Genomic DNA, 21,939 nt, shown 5'->3' on the forward strand with positions numbered 1-21,939 from the left:
AAGCTACCTCTTTTTAAAGCCAGAATTGAATTTTAACACTTTCAGAATTAGTATTATTTTTGAATTCTTGACAAACAAATTACTGTTGGTTCTTTAGAAGAAGCACATACTCACTTTCTTTCTTCAAGAAGAGCAATTTCCTTTTTGACTTCATAGTATTCTTCTGCTATTTGGCAGTGTTGTTTGAACACTTGCATAGATTCCTTCGAGTCATGACAAGGAGGCAGGGGCTTTACAAACAAAAAAAGAACCAGTTAAGGTTATATCATTAAAAATGAATCCTTAGAAACTATTTTAGTACAAATTAGTTCTTTAGTTAGAAGGTGGGAGTACCATTTTATGAAACTACAAGGAGTCTTTTCCTATCTGTCAGAAGAAAGGTCATAGGAATTTGGCAGCTTTCCAAAACTGTCATAATAATCTGTTGAACAAAGTTTGAGTCCAGTGACAACTTTAGGACCAACAAAGTTTCATTCTGGGTATAAACTTTTGTGTGCATGCACACTTCATCCGATACCATAATCTGTTAAAATTTTCAACTATAATTTGGTAAAAGACAATCATACTACTGTGTTTTTAATAATTCATATTACACTTTATTGTTGTATATGACAATCAACAAGAAAGTAAATGGAATAGAAATTATAATGTGAAAAAGTTTTTTTCTCCAGACTTCACTTGATACAGTAAACACGCAGTCCCATTCTAAGACTCCAACGCCAGAAGAGAGCTAATGCTGGTTTTAAATTGGTGACATTAGTTGGCATCCCATGGTTATTCTGCACTAATATTCAATGTAAGGCAACAGAACAAAGCAGGAGTCAAGTGGCATCTTTAAGACCAAAAAAGTTTTATTCAAAATGTAAGCTTTCATGTGCTAGAAGCTTGACTGGGCTACAACAACCAGAAGGCAATATATAGAATAGCAGATTGGTGTCCATGTCACCAGGTGTGAAGTGCAATAAATAAGAGTCTGTTGCAATGCTAGCCCTGGGTCAAAATGAGGGCACCAGTCTTTCAGAGGCCCAATCCAACAGAATTACTGGACCTCAACTTGTTATTCTTTTAATCTGCTAAAAAGACATTTCCATAATTTTGCATACTAATTCACTGCCTACGTTATCTGTATTTAGGACGGCTTGCTATTCCATTTTATTGTCTGACGAAGTGAAATCCGACAAAGACAGAGTCTCTCTATCTGAGTTGCGGTGGCCTGGGAAAGGAGATTTCCTTACCAGCTTTTGACAGGGTGCCAGTTATACCTGTCTCTAGGGTCAGGAGCCTAGGAGTGCTCCTGGAGCCCTCTCTGATTATGGAGGCCCAGGTAGCAGCCACTGCCCAAGTCTGCCTTTTTCCATCTGCAGCGTGTACGGCAGTTGACGCCTTTCTTGGAGCACTGCGACTTAGCAATGGTGATCCATGCTACTGCCACCTCAAGGATAGACTACTGTAACGCCTTCTACATGGGGCTACCTTTGATTCTGACTCGGAAACTGCAGCAAGTGCAGAATGCTGTGGCACAGTTGTTAATGGGGCTCCCCTGATGGGAGCACATTCAACCCGTGCTAAAAGAGCTGCACTGGCTGCCTATTGTGTACCGAATCCATTTCAAAGTGTTGGTATTGACCTTTAAAGCCCAATATGGTCGAGGACCTGTCTATCTAAGGGACTGCCTTTCTCCATATATACCCCAGAGAGCACTGTGTTCAGGAGGTCAAAATCTGTTATCCATTCCCGGACCAAAGGAGGCCAGACTAAGCTCTTCATGGGCTAGGGCTTCTCAGTGGCAGCACCGATGTTATGGAATGCTCTTCCAGAGGCCACGAGAGCCCTGTGGGACCTCTCCCAATTCTGCAGGGCCTGTAAAACTGAACTTTTTCAATAGGTCTACAACAACTAATGTGGGAGGAGGCAGCCACTGCTATATTGCTGAACAATATTATCTGTAAGACCGCTAACAGAGAAACAGAGCACTGAGATATTGATAAACCGCCTATGTTATACAATCTTTCTTATAGCACCTAATATTTAGTTTTAAAAATTGTTTATATATGTTTTTATTCTTTTATAATTGTAATTTAAATTGTTTTTTTATCATGACTGTTAGTCGCCCAGAGTCTGCTTGCGGAGTGGGCGGCATATAAATCTAAAGTAAATAAATTAATAAATAGATGTGCTTCTAGCACATGAAAGCTTACATTCTGAATAAAACTTTGTTGGTTTTAAGGGTGCAACTTGACTTCTGCTTTATTCTACTGCTTCAGATCAACACAGCTGCCCACCTGGATCTATTCTAAGGCAATGTTCAAATCCTGCAACTAATCTCAGTATGCATAGAGCCCAAAGATCTTCTGGCCATAGAGGAAGAATTTATAAAAATGCTAAAGAAGGATGAAAGAAGAAAATTTTAATCAGTTTGATAATCTGGTTGTTAATAAGATCCATATGTTAGGGACAAATGTAGTAATCAATCAGCCACTGCTACCTCTCCATTAACAGTAAGAGATAAAGGGTTTGTCTGAAACACAGATGCAGGTTTAAAATTACCTGAGATATATGGCTGTAATTGTCTCATCCTCTTGATTGGATTGACTTACATTTTGTAGTCTGCCTTGAATCTCAGTAAGAAAGGCAGACTATAAATAATGTAGAATGAATGAATAGTGGTAATGGGTTCACCCCTTGTGATACTATTTGCTCAACTAAAAATCTTAAGATAGCAGTTATCACTTACCTGCACTTTAAAAAGTGTTTTATCCTGGCAGCTGAAAGATCTTACAGAATTTGAATAAATATTATTGGACAATCAGAAATTTTATCCTAAAATACATTTCCTGTTGATAGACTGGAGTATAAAGAATGCAATGATCATAATAAACATGGCAGAAAGTATTAAATCATGACCTAAGTATAGAAAAATGTCATGTTATATATACAAAAGGTGTATTATTATCTGTGAACATACAGTTCAGAGTAAATTGTTTTTAAATGATCAATAAGTTGCACAAATCTCCACAGATGCTTTCTAAAACGAGTGGTTAGTGTTGGTTATGGTAGGGGGAATGCAATTTCAATATATATGTTGGAGATGCTGTAGATAAAAAAAAAATCTAATGGAAAATGGTTCAGAGGGGAGTATCTGATGTTTAGGATATTCAGCACCCAATGACCATGGGAAGTGTTGCTGTTTTAATTGAACTGCATAGACTCAGCACAGATATCATATAGAGAAATGATGTTAAATATGCAGAGTGTTACAAGGATAATTTTGCAAGGTATTGAAAGAGAAAATTATTCCACAACAAACAAGCATGGCTATTGAAAGTATGGGACACAATGAGAATAATTAAAATGACTTCCTTGTAACTTCTATATCAAGTAAATGGAGATGGGCTGGTTACAATTAGTTTGATATTGGAAACAGAACTATGCCAGCACCAAGGGTGAAGAGTCTAGGGGTTATCTTGGACTCCTCCCGCTCTAATAAGGCCCAGGTTGCCACTGTTGCTAGAATAGGGGTTTTTTTAATCACCTTCAGCTGGTCAAGCAACTGGTTCTCTATTTCTTCTCTACCTCTTGTCCCAGGACCTAGCTACAGTGATCCAAGCAATGGTCACTTCCAGGCTAGATTATTGTAATTTACCATGGTGCTGCCCATGAATTTGACCCAGAAACTGCAGCTGGTGCAGAATGTGGCAGCTGTGTGGGCACACATTCAGCCGGTGCTCCACTAACTACACTGGCTGCCTATAGAGTACCAGATCCAGTTCAAGGTTCTAGCACTGACTTTTACAGTCCTGTGCAGTCAGGGACCTATAGGGATCAATATCTTCTGGTTGTCCCTGGCCCAAAGGATGTCCGGCAAACCTCAACTAGGGCCCCAGCCTGCTGCAACAAGCTCCCACTTGAAATCAGGGCGCTGCAGTATCTGATATAATTCCATAGGGGTTATAAAGTGAAGCTGTTCCGCCAGCCTTTTAGTTGAGGTAGCGGGCAACCAAATTCCATTATTGGCCTTCCCTGCTGACAGCGCTGAGCTTGTGGCTAGCGGCTTGATATCCAACAACAATGCTTAGAAGTTTCTATCTAAGTGCTGCTACTGAGGCAACTCGTGGTAAGAATTATCTTTGAATTTACTGAAGCAGAGTCATCCCAATCTGAATATCCGATGAAGTGGACCAGTGAAACGGCCAGCTCCAGCATGCGACCCTGTCATCGGAATGCATCGGGAGGGTGGGTGGGTTGGTGCATCTCCACCCACTTGCCATTTCTAAACTGTGGACTATTCCGAATATGACCTTTGTGATGGTTGCAGTGGGGTAGAGAGATATATATTGTAGGATCTTGACACATTTTTGCACGAGCCTTGGTTGTCATATAAGATTACTGTACATGTGTATTGTTACACTTTGTGAATGTTTCAATTTTTGTATTTTTTGTACACTTTGCGATAAGGAATTTTACTACACCAATTTTCCAGTAATTTCAGCCATGTGCCTTTTGTCTGTTGAACTCATCCAACTAGGCAACAAAAACAAAATGTATCATAGGTCATTAGGCATCCCACAGCAGCCGTGCCATCAACAATATGGCACAGGGTAAGGAAGACTGGTGGGATATGCATAGTACAGGAATAGCATGTCTAAGCCCCCTGTTTTAACTCGTACATGGGAAGTCCTGGGGAAGTTCAGCTGGACTCCCAAGAACAGCTGGCTTTCCCTCCATCAGACATCATTATGATAGGGTTGCCAACTCCAATTCAAGAAATATCTGGGGACTTTGGGGGTGGAGCCAGGAGACATTGGGGCGGAGCCAGGAGCAAGGGTGTGACAAGCATAATTGAATTCCAAGGGAGTTCTGGCCATCACATTTAAAGGGACAGCACACCTTTTAGAATGCATTCCTTCCATAGAAAATAATGAAGGATAGGGGCACCTTCTTTTGGGGCTCATAGAATTGGACCCCCTGGTCCAATCCTTTTGAAACTTGGGAGGTATTTTGGGGAGAGGCACTAGATGCTATACGGAAAACTTGGCACCTCTACCTCGAAAAACAGCCTTCCCAGAGCCCCTGACACCCGCGGATCAATTCCCCATCATTCCCTATGGGAATCGTTCCTGGAGGTGCATAATGGCTGTGGGGGTGAAGCTTCCCCTGCCGGCCAGCTGGCTGTGGGAGGGGGGAAGCCTGTAAAACCAGGGGATTCCCCGCTGGGACCTGGGGATTGGGAAGCCTATTATGAGAGATAGCTCACTCATGCTAATTAATCATTGTTTGCCCCACATACTCCACATTTTGGCCGGTAAGCCCCCCAAATCCTCTTGCACTGTCTGAATTATTTTTTAAAAAATTATCCAAAATATTTAAATCCTGTCATGTCAGAATTAAGCTTCAGTTTCTTAGGCCTCATACCTCGCAAAACAGCTTCCAGATCCTGGTTTGAGGTTTCCACAGCCTCCCTGAGATCTATTGGAAGCATGAGATGCTGAGTTTCATCTGCATATTGGTGATAACTCAGCCCCAATGTCCAAATGCCCTCACTCAGTGATTTCATGTAAATGTTAAAAAGCAAGGAGGACAAGATGAAACCTTTTGGGACCCCTAACACCAAGGGGCTGAGCCGCAGGTTTCCAGCAAGGTAGAACATATAATGTTCTGAAAGAAAATCCCAAAATAAACTTGCAAACCCTGTTATATGGGCTTTTTATATTTTGCATCCCCCCAAGAGGGAAGCCCCAAGTAAATGACCTTCAAAAACTGACTTATAAATCAAGCAAACCAAAATAACCCAGAGCTCCTAGCATGACATGGAACCTTTATAATTTAATTAGGTTGTTCTGGTGGTATGTTTTCTATTTACTGAACAGCAACAGAATTTAGGCCAAAATTAGAGGTAACATTTGCTGATTGACTACTGGTAAATAGGTGCTTCTGAAATCATTAGCTTTTTCCCAATGAAGCAACTAGCTGCTTAAAATGAGGGTGGGGGGAGAGACTTGTTAATTCATCTGTTGTCCAGCTGACTACTCAGCATTCCTTATATAAAAGCAAATCTATTTCTATTCCTGTTAGCTCTTTTTGGACTCCTCTATTTGTGGAGAACTATGCTTGGATTCACTGTGCAGGGAGTGGCGCAATATATCATACTTGTGTTCCCTCTCTTAAAACAGTACAATATTGTCCCCCCTATAGAATGGATTATATTAAAGGACAAAAGTAATTCCACAAAATGGACTGCATGTGATATTTCATATGCTCCCTGAAGAACAAAAAAGAGAGAGATGATAATTCTGCTCAGTCTGTTTGAGTTAATTTTTAATACGATTACCAGGGTTTGGGGTTTTTTTTTAGCAGTAATGCATAGGAACGCAGTTCTGGTTGGCTTGGTGTCAGGGGGTATGGCCTAATATGCAAATGAGTTCCTGCTGGGCTTTTTCTACAGAGAAAGCCCTGACGATTACTACTTATGTAATTTATCAGGCCACAAGTGTTTCATTTTCTCAACCATGAGGGAGATTAGGCTGATATTCAGCAATTTACTTAAAAGAATGTCATGAGTTTGGGGGGCCATATGTAAATATTTGAGCATAGTTTTCTGCATTACTAAACACAATGATCATTATGGCATCTGATTGCATGCTCCCATATATTAGCCATCCATAAAGCCACAAAGTACAGAAAATGGCATCAAGGGTTAGCCATCAAGCATTGCTGCTACCATGCTGCACTCCTCTTGCAGAAGTAGAGGGCTTCCTTCTCAGTGTGTGCTGCTAGCTGCATTTGCCAGAAAGGACAACCACTGCAGAAAGGGAAAAGAAGGTCATGGATCTGAGGGGGCATTCCTCAGACTATAAGGGTCCTGGGGCCCCTAAGTATCTGTGAAGGAACTTCAGGGGGTCTGCAAGCCTTTTGCAAGGACAGATGGTGTGAATCTTTGATTCCCATCTTGGAACCCCCTCAGTTTTTTAGGAATGGGAATAAGGAATTTTCTCCTTGGGAGAAAGGGGCAGGATTGGCTTCCCTCTCTTTGAAAGGGCAAAAGTTTACAGAACAGTGGTTTCGTGTGCTCACCTTGGTTCCACCTTATAGTGCATGCTAAAAAATGTGTTGACTGGTAGCCAGGATCCAATTACTTGCCCTAGGAATTCTAATAAAGTGTTGCCAATCTTCTTGTGGGACCTAAAGATCTCATAGAATCATAGAGTTGGAAGGGACCCCCAGGTCATCTAGTCCAACCCCCAATTCTCCTAGAATTGCAATTGATCCCCAGACTACAGAGATCAGTCCCCATGGAGATATGGCTGCTTTGGATAGTGGACTCTATCATGATATCCCCCCAACTCCTATCTTCCCCTAGGCTGCACCCCCAAACCACCAGGGATTTCCCAAACAGGAGTTGGCAACCCTAATTCTGAATAGTAGAAGTTATTAACGAATCAATGTGTCTTGCTGTTTCTGGTGCAATTCTTAAATCTTAAAGACGCTCCAAGACCTACCAGCATTTTTAAGAACATTAGCATTTTAAAATCTGTCCTCCAGTTAATGAATCATCGGCTGTGATACATCGCAGTGGTTTTAGACTGTCTTCAAACTGGTGAACCTACCCATATGTTATTGCTCATCCTGAGGTTTTTAAAATTGAGTGTATATGGACCTAAATTGATTTTTAGCTGCTAAATTGAACTAAGGTATAAATTTTGCCAATTGATTGGATAGAAAGATAGGGGGGGTCTTTTTGAACAAATTGGCTAGGATGGGAAAAAGAATTTAAAAAAAATTATAATTACTAGCAGTAGGAACAAGTTTTTCAATCAGGTCATAGGAATTATTAGTGGATAGAGCACTAGGTGGTGGGTGGGAAAAGCAGGATACCAACTGTGTGCGCTGCTGGTGATCTGAAACTCTGTGAAGACCATCAATAAGAGATGACTGGCCAGGGGATTCCAGTGCTCCTGGGGAGGGGAAAGTATAGCGGTGGGAGCAGGCAAAATTGGAACGGAAGGAGACTGAGACGCAAGAGGGCTCGCTCCCCTTCCAGCCTGTGTCCCATCCCAACGATAGCGGGTATGGGGGCCAAGTGGAAGTACTCACCTCCGTCCCTGGTATTGTGCAATGCCAGGTCCATAAATAATAAGACCTCAGTCCTGCAGGATTTTTTAATCGGGCAGGACATGGACCTGGCTTACATGATGGAAACCTGGGTACGGGATGGGGAGACAGTTGCTCTCTCCCAAGTAGCCCTGCCTGGGTTCTCCATCCTTCACCAGGCTCGGACTAGCGGGTGGGGAACTAGTGTCGTTTTTCATACGGGAGGATTGCTCCTTCAGGGCACTCCCACCACCAAAGATCATTGGTATGGAGTGTGCTGGTTTGATGTGGGATGTTGGGGAGAGGTTAGTAATCTGGCTGGTGTACCGTCCGCCTAATGCACCGGCCAGTGCCTTACCGTCCCTGATGGAGGCTGTATCAGGCTGGGCATTGGAGTACCCTTGGCTTATAGTCCTGGGTGACTTCAATGTCCATGCCGAGGACGTGGCTTCCACTCAGGCGACAGACCTAGTGTCTTCCATGGCAGCACTGGGACTCTCCCAATATATAACAGCGCCCACGCATCGGGCTGGACACACATTAAACCTGATCTTTGCGGCGGGAGTTGTATTGGATCAGATTTCTAACGAGGCAGTGCCATGGTCTGACCATTATGCCCTGAGGGCTCATGTGGATACACCGCCCTTACCCCATTTAGGTGGCGAGCAAGTTTTAGCTCGCCCGCGAAGGCAGATGGACGCCTTGTGGCTTCAAATGGCTTTCTGGGATCCCTGGCCCTCTAGTGACTCATTAGATGAGCTAGTGGAGATCTGGAATAGCCAGCTTTCCACAGCCATTGACGAGATCACTCCCCGACGTCCTCTCCATCCCCATTCACGATCTGCTCTGTGGTATACCCCAGAGCTGCGATCAATGAAACGGCGATTGGGACAACTAGAGAGACAATGGCGACGTACTCATGACAAAGCTTCGAGAACATCTTATAGGTCATTTATGCGGACCTATGAGATGGCAGTCCGGGCCACAAAGAAGGTTTACTTTGCGTCCCGGATTGCGTCTGTGACCTTGCTCCCAGCACAATTGTTTAGTATAATTTGATCATTAGTTTTACCACAAGGTAAACCAAACGTTAGAGAATTGAAAATTGGCTGTGAGGCTTTTGCGAGTTTTTTTGCAGATAAGGTCTCGTCGCTCCGACGCGACCTCCTCACCATAATTGAAACAGTAGAAGAACTTGAGGCACCGAGTGCATCTTCTGGTCCAATTCTGGACTCCTTCAGCTCACTCAGCCTGGAGGAAGTCGATAGGATCCTTTTCGCTGTGCGCTCTACGACCTGTAGGTTGGATCTGTGCCCGTCCTGGCTTATAAAAGCTAGCCAGGCGCTGTTATGTGAGCCACTACAGGGTATTGTCAACAGATCCCTGGTAGAAGGGATCTTTCCCACACCTCTTAAAGAGGCGGTGGTCCGTCCCCTCTTGAAAAAACCATCTGCAGATCCGGCTGTATTGGCGAACTATCGGCTGGTATCAAACCTTCCCTTTCTGGATAAGGTCATAGAGCGGGCGGTGGCAACTCAGCTACAGGGATTCCTTGGTGACACTTCTGCATTGGATCCATTCCAGTCTGGCTTTCGACCAGGTCACGGGACGGAGACAGTTCTGATCATCCTCATAGATGACCTCATGCGACATCTGGATCGGGGTGGCTCAGCGGTGCTGTTATTATTAGATCTGTCGGCCGCATTTGATATGGTTGACCATCAGCTACTGACTAGCCGCCTTGCCGACGTGGGGATTCAGGGGTCTGCCTTGCAGTGGTTGGACTCTTTCCTTCAAGATCGGGGACAAAGGGTGGTGATAGGGGAAGAATCATCCCGAAGGCACCCACTTATATGTGGTGTGCCACAGGGTGCGGTTCTGTCCCCGATGTTATTTAACATCTATATGTGCCCCCTTGCCCAGATTGTCAGGAGGTATGGGCTGGGATGTCACCAATATGCAGATGACACCCAGCTCTATCTATTGATGGGTGGTCACTCCGACTGTGCCCCGGAAAATCTAGCCCTGGCTCTTCAAGCCGTAGCATCTTGGCTCAGGCTGAGTCGGTTGAAGTTGAATCCGATGAAGACGGAGGTTCTCTATCTGAGTCCGGGTAGTCCGGGGGGGGGGGAGATCCCTCTGCCAGCTCTTGATGGGGTGTCACTAATCCCGGCCCCCAAGGTCAAGAGCTTGGGTGTGCTCCTGGAGTCCTCTCTTACAATGGAGGCCCAGGTAGCAGCCACTACTAGATCTGCCTTTTTTATCTTCGGCAGATGCAGCAGTTGGTCCCCTTTTTGGAGCGCAACAACTTAGCACTGGTGATCCATGCTACGGTCACCTCAAGAATAGATTACTGTAACGCTCCCTACATGGGGTTACCCTTGGTGCTGACCCAGAAACTACAGCTAGTGCAGAACACTGCAGCGCGGCTGCTAATGGGGTTCCTCCAGTGGGAGCACATTTGGCCAGTGCTGAGAGAGCTGCACTGGCTACCTATTGTGTTCCGAGTCCGTTTCAAGGTGTTGGTATTGACCTTTAAAGCCCTCTATGGTCAGGGGCCTGTCTATCTGCGAGACTGCCTTTCCCCACACGTTCCCCGGAGAGCACTGCATTCAGGGACAAAAAATCTGTTGTCCGTCCCTGGACCAAGGGAGGCTAGGTTGCGGCAGACACGAGCTAGGGCCTTCTCGGTGGCAGCATCAGAATTGTGGAATACTCTCCCAGAGGCCATAAGGGCCCTGCGGGATCTTTCCACTTTCCGCAAGGCTTGTAAGACCGAACTGTTTCGACAGGCCTTTGAGATCTAACTTAATTTGGGAGAGAGCTGCCACTCTACACCATTACAGAGTACCATGATCACCATTTACATTTATATTTATGTTAAATTATATCATAGTGATACAGCACCAAAAATGCAATGGAATGTTTTAATGTTTAAGTGTTTTAAATAATTTTAAATTGTAGTTTTATTGGTTAAATTGTAAAAATGTATGTTGTTAGCCGCCCTGAGTCCGCTTGTGGAGAGGGCGGGATAGAAATTTAAAGTAATAAATAAATAAAATTCCGCAGGGGCTGTAAGATCAAGATGTTCCACCAGCTAAATGGTTGAGGACAGTGATAGTGAAATCTGTTGGCCTCCCTTCTCTCCCCACCTCTCTTTTTTTGTGCTGCTGCCCCAGCTGTTCCATCTGTGATGGATATTAGGTCATTATCTGACGCAGAACTTCTAGCTTTTAAACTATAATAGGGGTGGCCAAACTGTGGCTTGGGAGCCTCAACATGTGGCTTTTTCACACATATTGTGTGGCTCTTGAAGCCTCCACTGCACTGGTAGCTGGCTTGGAGAAGAAATTCTCTTTTTAAATCACTTTTCCAAGCCAAGCCAGCCAGCAGTTTGGAGAATGCATTTAAAGTTAAAGTAGCTTTCTTTACACTTCTCCCTTCCCATTTCCCTCCCTCCCTCCCTCCCTCCCTCCCTCCCTCCTTCCTTCCTTCCTTCCTTCCTTCCTTCCTTCCTTCCTTCCTTCCTTCCTTCCTTCCTTCCTTCCTTCCTTCCTTCCTTCCTTCCTTCCTTCCTTCCTTCCTTCCTTCCTGTCTTGTGGCTCTCAAACATCTGATGTTTATTCTATGTGGCTCTTAGCGTTAAGCAAGTTTAGTCACCCTGAACTATAATAATGTGGATTTTAAAACTGTAATATGTTGAATTTATTGCATTTCGATTGCAGTAAGCTGCCCTTAGCCCTGTGTGACAGGGAATAGAGTGGCTTATAAGTCTAATAAATCAAATCAGGACCTTAGTAGTGGCCCTCTAAAATCAGCTACCCTCTGAAACCTGACATTATAAACTATGTAAAAACATTACAAATATTATTTTGATTTTGATTTTTAAAGTAGCTGGTGTAGTCTCTACTGTACTGCTTTTGAGGACATGAGAGGATGGAGGCCTTTTAAAGACATGAGAGGATGCATTTTTCACACACTTTGAGAAGGGGCTATACAGCATGTGAAGTAGGAAGGGAGGAGTTGGGCATCTGAAATCAAATTGGGGAGCCCTGGTTTGAGAACAGCTGTGCTAGAATATTTCCCTTTGCATAATCAGGAGGTTCCACAGTCAATTGTATGTTCTAAGTGTTTAGAATCAATAGCTCAGACGCAAATTAGATAATATGAACACCATGGGGATCTGCAGCCAGACAGCAGCGGTGAGCTGCCCATGCAGGGACCAATTTCTGATTGCGCCTGTGACATTTCAGGATTCAGTTCTCATGGGGAATAGATTCAGGATCAGGACAGTCCCCTTTAGGTACTTCAGAACTGAGTTCCATGTGGAACTTGCTGCTGCTGCTGTCTGGCTGCAAGTCCCTGTGGCAATCATGTGTTACATTTAACATCTAATTTGGACATTACCAGCGAAAATTATAATACTGTATCAATATACATTGTTAGTTTAAGGAAACAGATTATTTAGTCTTAAAGTGATTGTGTTTGCACAAAGGAGGAGGACTTTACACATCTAGGAGTGTATTGGCTGTACTCACCAAGAAAGGCATTGACTGGAAGGGCCAGCCCTATACTATCTGGCACCCTTGGCAAGGCTTCCGGTGCCCCCCCTCCACTGATAACATCACTGACTCACATGGGGGGCACCCAATTCAGTGCCCCCAGAAGGCCAGCGCCCTAGGCAATTGCCTAGTTTGCCTAGTGGCAGGGCTGGCGCTGTTGACTGGGCAGCCACATCATCAGGGTAGAAGGAAAGCCTCAGACCTGCAGAAACAAAGTATTTCAAGACTGCCTTGATTATATTTAAGGATCTGTTATATCTAGTAGATGAGCCCCGTGGTGTAGAGTGGTAAAGCTGCAGTACTGCAGTCCTAAGCTCTGCTCACAACCTGAGTTCAATCCTGGTGGAAGCTGGTTCAGGTAGCTGGCTCAAGGTTGACTCAGCCTTCCACCCTTCCGAGGTCGGTAAAATTACCCAGATTGCTGGGGGGGAAATGTAGATGGCTGGGGAAGGCTGGCAAACCACCCCGTAAAAAATCTGCCATGAAAATGTTGTGAAAGCAACGTCACCCCAGAGTCAGAAACAACTGGTGCTTGCACAGGGGACTGCCTTTAACTTTTACTTATATCTAGTATCATTATTGTACAAAAGATAGACCCCTACAAAGATTTTTTTTAAAAAAAGTTATGGAAAGCACTCCTATGCAGTACTATTTTTTCTTTATGAGATGTGTTTTATTTGGACACATATTTATTTTGCACGAGCCCCCCTCCCCCTCCTGCGGGCTGTGGGTAGTGGTTAAATTTATGAACAATCCACCAATTCTCCTGAGTTGTTTCATCCATATATGATATTTTCATCTGAAGTTAAATTGATTAAGTGTCTCTTGCTGTTAATTTGGAGCAACTCAGGGTCAATTTTGTTACCATGTCGAAGCAGAATCCTTCAATCTCTTTCTAGGGCAAACAGCAGGAGCTTTGGGGTAGGGACATGAGGGCTGGCTCAAGGTTGACTCAGCCTTCCACCCTTCCGAGGTCGGTAAAATTACCCAGATTGCTGGGGGGGAAATGTAGATGACTGGGGAAGGCTGGCAAACCACCCCGTAAAAAATCTGCCATGAAAATGTTGTGAAAGCAACGTCACCCCAGAGGAAAAGGAAAGGAAAGGAAAACTGAATGGACGGAGCAACTAGGCAGAGCCAGTGGGTCTTCCAGTGAGTGTGTGAAAGGAAGGAAAGCCAGCAGAGAGCCTCTATTTGTTTTGAGGAAAACTTCACCCTAGGCTGCTCTGCTTTCATTTTCCTGTTAGTCTGAATAAGCTGATTGGAGTACCACAACAGACATAATTTCACTTCTGGAAAAAAACAGAAATGATGTCACATCATTCTAGAAACTGCTGAAAATTCTATAGTAAAACCTAGACCAACATGACATTACATCTGGGTTTCCCCTGAAAGGGTGCGGTCACACATACCATTAAAAGCGTGTGTGTAGCGCTCAAATCTGAACTGCTGAATATTGATTTGATGCAGGGCAATTCAGACGAGCATCCAAGAATGCAATTCATTCTGTTGTGCGCGATCAGACATCCAATACTATCACGCTCCTTTCTTGGAGCATGCGTAATCAGATGGTGATTTCTGGGAGCGGAGGGGGTCCATTGAACGTGCGCCCAACTGGTTGGAGCTGGGAAATCAAAACTTTCTTCAGAGGCAGGGGGGAAGGGCGAAAGTTTCCAGAATTAACGTTGTCGATCCAAACCACGGAACTGCCAGGAATTATTTTCCTAGAAATTGGCAGTGACAATGATATCTTGAAATCCTCCACATTGAAAAAAAAGAATTTTTTCCTGTTCTGAATAGTGGGATAACGTTTCCCCCCCCCCCTCCGATCCTGTGTTGATTGGAGAAGCAGAAGCGTCACCTCAGATTCCCGGATGATCTGGCAATGCGCATATCTGCTGGGGCTTTTTTAAAAAAAAAAAAAAAAAGGTGAGAGGCAGTATTGCGCGTGAGCTGTCCGAATAACAAAAAGCCGATCTTGTGCCGCTGTTTTGAAAAAGGGCCGGACTTTATGTGCTGTCAAATTAACGCGGCACTGATCCGCAGCAAGTCGGAATGACCCCGGATGACACTCGATTGCCAGATGTGCATGTCTGAACAAACACATTTAATGCCTCAGCCAGACGGAGCTGTGTCGTCACTAATGGTACGTGTGACCGCACCCAAAGTGATATAACACTGCAAGTGATGTAGGCTTGCCAGTCCCCAGGAACCAGCAGGGGATTCTCTTGGTTTTGCGGGCTTCTCCTAACTGCCACCATGTGCCTTTAAATCTGTACAGGCTTTAAAAGAGCCTACCAACAGCGTATATTTTGGATTTTGTGTGCCTTTAAATCCTGTAGTTAGGGAGACTAAAAGGAAAACTGAATGGATGGAGCAACTAGGCAGAGCCAGTGGGTCTTCCAGTGAGTGTGTGAAAGGAAGGGAAGCCAGCAGAGAGCCTCTATTTGTTTTGAGGAAAACTTCACCCTAGGCTGCTCTGCTTTCATTTTCCTGTTAGTCTAAATCAGCTGATTGGAGTACAGCAGATGGTTGCATTCAGCAGCTCCAGTGAGTAAATTGCCCCAGTGAAATCACAGAAGTCTGTGCAAACTAGATTTATTTTGGCTGCTTAGTGAGTGAGTGAGTGAGTTCACTTTCATTTAGTGGAAGTGCAGTCAGCTTCTCAAGGATGAGGAAGTGAAGACTATTCAGGGGAACTGCACTGCCATATTTTTATTTATTTATTTTAGGGAATGGAAAAGTCTCCCGGGTCCACCCCTAAAGTTCCCAGGTATTTTCTGAGTTAGACCTGGTAACGCTAAGGTGATGCCAGCATTCTTTTTCAATCCCTGCCACTTTAGCTACTCCTGGCAACCTTGTTATGGCTCTGGTGGGACTCAGGAGCCTTGCAAAACAAAACAAATAACTCTTGGGCTGACAATCAAGGTTATTTTTATGTGTATGTGTGTTGAGTAGTTCTCACGTTACAGTCAACACTTGTACAAACTTATCTAGGCACTGGTACACAGTGTAATGTATAAAATGAATGTGCATTGGCTCTTACAAACAGATGCACTGTAATGTGAATAGGGCTTCTGTAACTGGTTAGGAGAGAGGAACAACAGCTATTGGAGATGTTTCCTGCATAATTACTTACTATTTGTTATCCTGTAGATTCCTTGTGATTATGACAAGAACAGACAGATGTAGCATGAACTGGTCACTGTGTTACACCAAGGATTTTACTAAGTGGTTTAGAAGTAAAGGTAGCTGAACAAATTACATGATAAGTATACATTAATTTTAATTCTTGATGTTCTTCATAGATATTTTTATTAATGATAAATTAAGTACTCAAATACAATTACATTATTCAATTAAAATTGTCTGACCATAACATAATTAGTTTGGGGTGTATTCCCAGGATTGGCAGGGGGAGTGTCCTCTATCCTTGAGTTTCATCAGTGGCCACCCTAATTAAGGTGCATAACAAGTGCACTGAGACGCAGAGATCTGTGTATGTTCTGAGATGCATATTGGTCTCAGAACCAGTTTATTGTACTAGTTAAGTGGACTCTAGACTGGGAGAACTGGGTTTGATTCCATTGCCCACTCCTCCACATGGAGCTGCTGGGTGACCTTGAGTCAGCCACAGTTCTCTCAGAGCTGTTCTCTCCAGAGCAGTTCTCGAAATAACTCTCTCAGACCCACCTTCCTCACAGCGTGTCTGTTGTGGGGAGAGGAAGAGAAAGGAAATTGTAAGATACTCTGAGTGAAGGGTGGGGTATAAATCCAATATCTTCTCTTCTTCTCCTGTATTCAGGGGCTTTTCCATTCAAATCAATTGAGAACTCATGCAGACTATCCCTTTTTAAGTAAAATGAAGAAGTCCACCCCCGAACTCAGAAAAATGTCGGTCTTGATTATTAGTATGTACCTAACTTTTCAGAACACTTATTTAAGCACAGACAATGTCATGGGTGCTGGGGACCCTGCAGAAGAAGCTGAGCCTGCAGAAGAAACTGTGCCCCTGCCACCTGCACCAGTGCCCCTGCCTCCTGCTGGAGAAGATCCAAGCCCCCCTGCCTTGCCCTCTTGGGTGGCTCGTGTGCGTGACTGCCTTCGTCAGGACCTCAGGGATCGGAGGAGGGCGGCACGCTCAAGAGCAAGACGCTCCCTGAGCCCTGAGTTTTGAAAGGATTCTGGCCCTTCTGATGCTTGAGTCTCACCCCACCTCCGCATTCACCCTGTGTTTCATCACTCCCTCCTTGTTCCGGCTGCACCCCCCGACCCAGCTCGGCCTCCTTCCCCACTGCCACCACCACCGGTGCTGGTGGATGATGAAGAAGAATATGAGGTGCGCCAGATCCTGGACTCCCGGTACCATCATGGAGGCCTCCAGTACCTTGTGGACTGGGAGGGATACGGCCCGGAAGACCGGTCTTGGGAGTCTGTGGACAATCTTCATGCCCCGGACTTGGTGCAACGGTTCCACAACGACCATCCCGACCTCCCAGGCCCCTCGACAGAGGGGGGCTCTGGCGGGGGGATAGTGTCATGGGTGCTGGGGCCCCTGCAGAAGAAGCTGAGCCTGCAGAAGAAACTGTGCCCCTGCCACCTGCACCAGTGCCCCTGCCTCCTGCTGGAGAAGATCCAAGCCCCCCTGCCTCGCCCTCTCGGGTGGCTCGCGTGCGTGACCGCCTTCGTCAGGACCTCAGGGATTGGAGGAGGGCGGCACGCTCACGAGCAAGACGCTCCCTGAGCCCTGAGTTTTGAAAGGATTCTGGCCCTTCTGGAGTGAGGATGCTTGAGTCTCAGCAGGATCCTGGCTGCCTCTCTGAGCCAGCAATTAGCCCAAATGGGCAACAGCCATCAGAGGGCTATATAGCTGTGGGCTTTGGGAGGAGGCTTTGTGGAAGCAACTAGTCACTTACCTGACTTTCTAGCATCCACTTTGGCTTTTGACTTTGGCTTCTGGACCCCCTGACTTTGGCTTTGACTTCTGGACCCCCTGACTTTGGCTTCTGAACCTCTGACCTGCGATACCTGGACTGTGATTCGGTTTTGGCGCCTTGGACCCTCTTTTCTCACCAGCTACAGTCCTTGGACTGCCCCTGGACTTTGCCTGACCCAGCCTCAGCCCGTGACAGACAACATCATTTCCATAGAAAAAGGAAGGCTCTTGTTTCCGGTTTTTCTTTTAGTGTTGTATTCTATTTTAATGTAACTTCACTGTAAACAAATCATATCACCATGTCTCTAGACACTAAATAATCAGAACAAATTTAACAAGGCAAAATGTACAACATGAAGCACTCTGTTCCAAGAACTTAAAGCTACACCAAAGTAGTTTCTCTGGTATTGAGCCCAATAACTCCCAGGCAACAATAATCAATCTTAAAAAAATACCCACAAGTAAAACTCTGGACAATTAATCTTATGAGAAAAGGAAATGCTGCTTCTTTTGATCAGTGATAGATAGCTTTATCAAATCTATGTCGTTTAGGTAAGTTTGTTTTAAAAAAAATATGACAACTAAGTTTCTACCTATTTAATTTAATTTAAACATTTATTAGCCACCTGTCTACCTTGTAGAACTCAAGGTGGCTTACAGTATAACAATAGTTATAAAACACATAAAATATGGCAGTTTAAAATCTCAATTAGTAAAAACTAAATCTGTCAAATGCAGGCCTAAATAAAACTGTCTTCAGCTGCCTCTTGATGGTTGAAAATGAGGGAGCAAGGCACACCTTCCTGGGGAGGATGTTCCATAATCATGGCACTGTCACCAGAAAGGTCCTCTCTTATGTGCCCACCAGGCAAGCTTCTTTGATTGCTGGGACACTCAGGAGGGCCTCTCCCACAGATCTTAATTCCCAGGCAGGAATGTATGGGAGAAGATGACCCTTCAGATATCCTGGTCCCAAGCCATGTAGGACTTTAAAGGTCAAAAACACCACCTTGAATTGAGCTTGCGAGTGGATTGGTAGGCAATGCAATTGCTGTAGGATTGGGTTCACATGCTCCTTGTAGTTTGTCCTGAGCTGCAGTCTGGACTAGCTGCAGCTTCTGAGCACCCTTCAAGGGTAGCCAAAGTGGAATGCACTGCAGTTGCCCAGTCTAGATGTAACTAAGGCATTCTACCTAGATCTGACTGAACCAGGATTGGGACAGCTGATGCACCAGCCAAAGCTAGATGAAAGCACTCCCAAGTTACCACAGCCACCTAGTTTTCTAAGGTGACTGCTATGTCAAGTAGCACTCTCAGGCTGTGAACCTGGCTTTTCAAGGGATGTATATCCTCAGCCTTCCATCCTTCTGAGGTCGGTGAAATGAATACCCAGCTTGCTGGGGGGAAAGTGTAGATGACTGGGGAAGGCAATGGCGAACCACCCCATATAAAGTCTGCCATGAAAACATTGTGAAAGCAACATCACCCCAGAGTCGAAAATGACTGGTGCTTGCACAGGGGACTATGTTTATCTTTTTATATCCCCAGTACAAGACAAGAGTGATCTGAAGTCCCTGGTTTGTCATTCTTAGGGATAACATTCCCCAGGTGGGGTATCTCCCACTTTCTCAGGCTCCTGTCCATCACCAGCCAGATTGTGGGCAGGAGGAAATTCCCCCTCTCCCCCCAAAAAAGGGATATTGCGTGTGATGTGCTGATGTCACCCAGAAGCAACGTCAGCATATTAGTTATGTCTGGGGAGCAACACACTGCTTTTTGGGCAGTCTTTTTGGGCAGATTTTACCATACAGTTTTGCCCAAAAAGCAGAGCATCACCTCCAACATCACTGATATGCTAACGTCACTTCTGGGTGACCTCAGAACATTGTGTGATGCCCCCGCCATTGCAAGGAAGGGACCTGACAACCCTAGCCATTCTACTAAACCATTAAACAGAGGTCTTGTCAGGATTACATTTCAGTTTATTCACCCTCCTATAACCCATTACTGACTTGAAGCACTGGTTCGGGACATCAATAGCACCCTCATAATTAGATGGAAAAGAAAGATAGAGCTGGGTATCATCCACATATTGATGACACCACAGCCCATACTTCCTGATTCAGATGCTCTTATCCAGCATACAGACATCAGCTACATATCCACCTTATCCATCTCTCTCCTAGACTCTTGTCAGCTTCCTTCCTCTGCCACAGTGAGAGGAAGATGAGACAGAACCTGGAACACCTTTCTGCATGCCACAATGGGCCCACCAAGAAAAGAGGGCTTTGTTTTAGTCATGTGGTGGGAGGGATATGCTACCATATGTCTCCTGCAGTCTTGTAAAAATGAATCCAACAGCTATTTTCATTCATACATAGAGTGTTATCAGAGTGTATGGCACGTCAAAGTTTCATAAGGAAAAAAACAGAATCCTATAGTCTTGCATAGTACATAGCTAATATAATATTAAAAGCTTCAGGAAGAACTATGTTTGGATGCATGCATCCAGACGGTATACCACAAAGGGAGCAGCAGCACAGCAAAGGAGGGATGAGCAGAGTAGGCAGAGTAAACTAATGGGCATCATAATGACAATGACTGTCAGGAAGCAGAGAGAGCAAAACAAGGAGAATGTTATATTTATTATATTGATGTTATATTTAATCAATGACTTTGTTATCTGAATTCTACTTTAGTTTAATACCTTACTATTTTCTGTTGACAATTTGAAATGAAACCAAATACATACTTCTGATCTGTCTTCAATACTTATCTTGCCTTCTAGTATGTTCAGGCTTTCATGAATGTTACTATTATTATCCACTCAGAAAATCCTCTTTCCAAAACTAGAAAATGTTTTATTCCCAGCTTCGGCAACCCTTGTGTGTTCCCTCCACCCTCTCCTATAAAGAGAAAGGCAGTCCATCTGTCTAGCAAATCTGTCATTTCCTTCTTTCCATGCCTCTCATTCCCCTAATGTCATTTTTAGTCAGCCACTTGTAGAGACTGCTTATTGCAGTTTTAATAGTTCAAGTGGTTCCCTATCAGTTCAGTTTGTCTGTCCAGTTTAGCTTGTCCCTGTCATGATCAGATCTTGAAAGAATTGTGGTTATTCCTCTTGAACAATGTCTTCAACTACTTTTGTCTGACATTTCCTTCTCCCAAGTCTTTTCAGATGTTACGGTGAAACATACCAGGGGCTCAGCAACTATTCTTATCAAGAGTGGATGGTGCCCAAGATACTCCCAATATGCATACTCACCATGTTGTCAGGACAGGTATGACAAACATATTTTGTATGCAAGTATAGGTTTTAGAGAACCCCAATAAATCCATAGGTTAGTTTGAACATGCTGAACCTGTACTTGCATGTAAAATATGCATGTCACCCCTGTTCAGGCAACAAGGTGACCACACAGGTTGGGAGGATCCATACATAGTGACTGAGCTTCCAGCATGCATGGATGTAATGCATAGACTTGTCTATTCCCTTCTGTTGCCATCTTCTGCCAGCAAAATAAAGGCTTTTAAATTTCAGTTTGTTTTCCTTCAGTGATCCCACCTTCCTGCTCAATGCTTTAATTGTTGTTTTTATGTCTTTGTCGGTATTTTAGTTCTGCTTTTAATTGTATTAATGATACATTTATGTTGGTTTTAATGATCTTTGAGATGCAATTTTATTATGTATGCTTTAGCTTGCTAGCCACCCTGGTGGCCACTGAAAGGGGGGGTTTAAAGTTGGTAAAATAACATAAAAATAAACTCTGAAATGTGCTAATGTTGGGTGGAGCTGGGCTTTCTTGGTCCTGGCACCAAAACTTTGGGACTCACTCCCCAGGGAGACTCTCCTGTCTTCCACTATTGGTATATTTTACCAGCAGGTGAAGACTTTTTAAATTTTGTTTGTCATACCCCCGATAATGGTGTTTGGTCCTCCTCCCTGGTTCTGATATCATTTGTTTATGTGTTTGTACATACTTATTTTAAATCTTGTTCTTAATTAATTTTAATTGATCAATTTTAAATGTTCTTAATTGTTCAAATGTTCTAATACTTTTATGTGATCCTCCATGGGAATCCTGATTGGATGAATGAATAAATAAATAAAAATAAATGTATCTGAAACAAAGAAACAAAAGCTCTGCGGCACTATAAACACTAATAGATTTATTACATCATAAGCATTTGGAATGGCACCCATTTCCGCAAATGCACAAAGTAGATTTCCCCCCCTCAAAAATACTTATGCTACAATATGTGTTAGTCTTTTAAGTGTCATAGGGATCCTTTTTGTTTTGTTGCAGAAGAAATGGCTATCCTCTGCAATTTGTTTAATACATCATAATGCAA

At 44.1% G+C, this 21,939-nt stretch overlaps 1 protein-coding gene across 3 annotated transcripts in view; it reads right to left on the bottom strand.

The window, feature by feature from the left end:
* MAP3K7CL (MAP3K7 C-terminal like) overlaps nucleotides 1-21,939 on the bottom strand; it is a 149,314-nt gene that overhangs the window by 104,428 nt on the left and 22,947 nt on the right. For all 3 annotated transcript variants that reach the window (XM_060234359.1, XM_060234358.1, XM_060234357.1), the window contains exon 4: nucleotides 115-230. In XM_060234359.1, coding sequence (XP_060090342.1) covers nucleotides 115-230 — 116 coding nt within the window. The remainder of the gene's footprint in view (nucleotides 1-114; nucleotides 231-21,939) is intronic.

Source organism: Heteronotia binoei, chromosome 3 (assembly GCF_032191835.1).
Source record: "Heteronotia binoei isolate CCM8104 ecotype False Entrance Well chromosome 3, APGP_CSIRO_Hbin_v1, whole genome shotgun sequence".
Taxonomy (NCBI): Eukaryota; Metazoa; Chordata; class Lepidosauria; order Squamata; family Gekkonidae; genus Heteronotia; species Heteronotia binoei.